General features: G+C 44.2%; 1 protein-coding gene across 1 annotated transcript in view; it reads right to left on the bottom strand.

The window, feature by feature from the left end:
* CSMD2 (CUB and Sushi multiple domains 2) overlaps positions 1-3,038 on the bottom strand; it is a gene marked incomplete at its 5' end in the record, with an annotated part of 295,495 nt that overhangs the window by 185,332 nt on the left and 107,125 nt on the right. The window contains one exon of the mRNA XM_023529432.1: positions 24-162. Within this exon, the coding sequence (XP_023385200.1) occupies positions 24-162 (139 nt within the window). The remainder of the gene's footprint in view (positions 1-23; positions 163-3,038) is intronic.

Here is a 3,038-nt window from a genome sequence, read left to right on the forward strand (position 1 = left end):
CCCAAAGATCTGATTACAAGCACCTGTCGAAGGTGATTTTGATGGGGTAGCCTGGCTGGGCTTCAATCACCCAGGCACAGCTCAGGGCATCTTTGTAGAAGCCAGGCCAGCCTGGAGACAGGATGGTGCCACTAGGTGAAGTCAGGTGACCACCGCAGGGAGCTAGGGGGACAGAAGGGAGAGAAGCAGCTCTCTTGAGGAGGTTAATGAACAAACAAACCAAAAAGCCTCTCTATAAAATGTGTCCGCCAACAAGTATTGTTTTTGTTTTTTATAGAAGATTACATAAACTATGTAAACCATGAGTTTTGTCTACTGGGATCCTTACTAATATGTTCAATTGCATCATTTGGAGTTTTATTAAGGGTCAGAGGGGAGAAATAAGAAGAATCCTTTACACAAAGTCCTTTGCCATTATAGAAGGGCTGAAATACAGCTAATATTTGCGTCAAATTGGTTTTCTCTTTGTTCTTCACTCAGTTACCAGGCCTGTGTCAGAGGCAGAGACCTGGCTCACTTCCCCGCACCTAGCACCCTGCGCTTTGGTGCTGGAGAGTGGGCACAGCCCCAATGCTCAGCTTGCAGTACCAGCACAACCTGCTCCACTGCAAGCTCCGTGAGGCCAGGGATCCTATTATTTGTCTTAAACAGCGGAAGATCCCCAGCATTTAGCTTAGAGTTTGCCACACAGTTGTCCCTCGGTGCCAAAATCGGTGATTATTGTTTGGATGAATCAATGAATGGATGGAAGGGTGAATGAATGCAGTCCATGTTGGTGATTCCACCAGACACTGGGTGGTCTAGGCATACCTCTGACCTCGCCACGCCTGTTATCTCAGTCCCTTGGCCTCTCTGCCTGATCCTCCCATCCCTCAGCTTCCCATTCTCAGCCACATGTTTCTCATCACTCTCGCCTCTTCCTGCAACAAGACCCTTGGCCCCTGCAGTGGTGACAATAGTCTTCCAGTCCTCCTGCAGGGTACGTGGTCGATTCAGTGTCCATTCCTTTACAAGTTATGCTAGGCCGTGTGACTGCTTTGACTGATCAAATGAGAGCAGAAGTGATGCAAGTCATGCCCATGTGGAAACTTTAAAAGCCGGTGCATGATCTGCAAAATTTCCTGCCTTAGTGATTGTTGAAGAAGAATGAGGATGGAAGTCCCGTCTGCCTCGGTCTTTAAGTGACTCCGAAGAGCACAGTCACTGATGACTGTGTTAGACATGTAGCCTGAATAGTCTGCGTGAGACATAAACTCCTGTTTTTAAGCCACTACGATTTGGGGGCTGCTTGTTAATACAGTGTAACCCAGGCCACCCAGACTAATACAGTTCTCTCTTCCAGACCATCGGTGAGAATGTTGATGACAACCACCTCCAGTGCTGCTGACACTATGTTGCCTGCCACCACGGCCAGGGGCTGAGAGCCCATCCATGCAAGGCATTTAGTTTCACATGGATAATCATTTTCGCTCCTCACAAAACAAAACTTCTGCACTGTTATTCTCTCCATTGTATAGTTTAAAAAACTGAGGCTTATAGAGGTTAAGTAACCAGCCCTAAGTTAGCAAGTGGTAGCGCCTGGATTCGTAGCTAGGAAGATGGCATAAACCTGGAGATCTTAAGCTAACCAGCCTCCCCATTTAGAGGAACCCCTGCTTCCTTTGGACTCCCGTATTATGGGGGTACCAGATGCCAAAAATGCCCTGAACAGGACCAGGAAGGACATATACGGTTACAGCACTTCTATCTCTGCAAATGTTTGTAAATTCTTCCTGGCAATCAGTTTTATGAAATACAGCCAAACGCAACATATCTTTTCTCTTTCAATTCTATAAACTTCTTGAAAATAACTATAATAATTGTTAGGCATTCTTAATAGAAAGCTACATTAGGAATTTAAATTAACAAATATGGTCAAAATAATGATGATGATGATGATCGCAGACAACTCATACTGATGACATGACACTGACAGCTTTATTATCCCCATTTTACAGAGGAGAAAACTAAGGCTAAATAGGCCAAGAGATCAGATCAAGAGCTAATAGAGTTAGAGTTAAATTTAACCTCAAGACCTCTGCCTCTAAATCCCCTGTAGCACATAATAGTTCTACAACCATGGCTGACAGTAATGAGCTCAGGGGTATTGAGAGCTTACTACGTATCAGGGCTTATGGATTATCCTTGTGACAATTGCAGTACTAAAAGGCAGATACTGTTATTATCCTCATTTTATAGGCAGGGATTATTATCTATTTTCAGTAAGCTGAGGCTTGGAGAAACTAAATAATTACATAGAACCCTTATCAAACACTGAGAGTAAATTGTATATGGGTATTACCACATCCTGGATAAGCCTATCCATCCATCTCACTGAAACTACTAAAGCGTTCCTCTTTTTCTCCAATGGACATGTGAGACCTTGGAGATGGAGAGGGGTGTGCCTATTGCTAGGTTCCTGGTCCCCATATGGGCACTGAGTCTCAGCAGAGGTAGGTTCTCACTCATGGCTGCAATTCAACACAGACCCAGCATCTTCAGTTGCTGGACTATGATCTCCTCACTCATTTTCCAAGAAGCCACAGATCACGCAGTCACTTGTTTGCCTTGGCTACTCTCTATTCAGTGCATATATATCAACAAAACCTTATCTAAAATCTCCAGAGACGGACACCCAAATCCTGCCTTCATGGGTCGCCATTTTGTTTTCTTTCTTTGCTGTACTGTTTTATGACCTTGGCGCGTTCATCTCTTCTCTTGCTCATGTGATAGTCAAACAACCTCTCTATTCATTCAGTCCTTCACCCTCTTTCTCGTTCATCTTCGTATTCCAAGGTGGAGCCTGCCAGGTAGGGAGAAGAGGGCAGGACTTCTAAATGCAATGTCTCTTTAACATTTGAAAAGATGCTCGACTTCACTCTTACTAAGAAAATACATATTAAAACTACAACGAGAAATGACTTCTCATCCATCAGATAGGAAAAACCCAAAGGTTGATGACATGTGAGTAAAACCAGGTGTTCCAGTACCTTGCTGGC

The sequence above is a fragment of the Pteropus vampyrus genome, unplaced genomic scaffold (assembly GCF_000151845.1).
Source record: "Pteropus vampyrus isolate Shadow unplaced genomic scaffold, Pvam_2.0 Scaffold36, whole genome shotgun sequence".
Taxonomy (NCBI): Eukaryota; Metazoa; Chordata; class Mammalia; order Chiroptera; family Pteropodidae; genus Pteropus; species Pteropus vampyrus.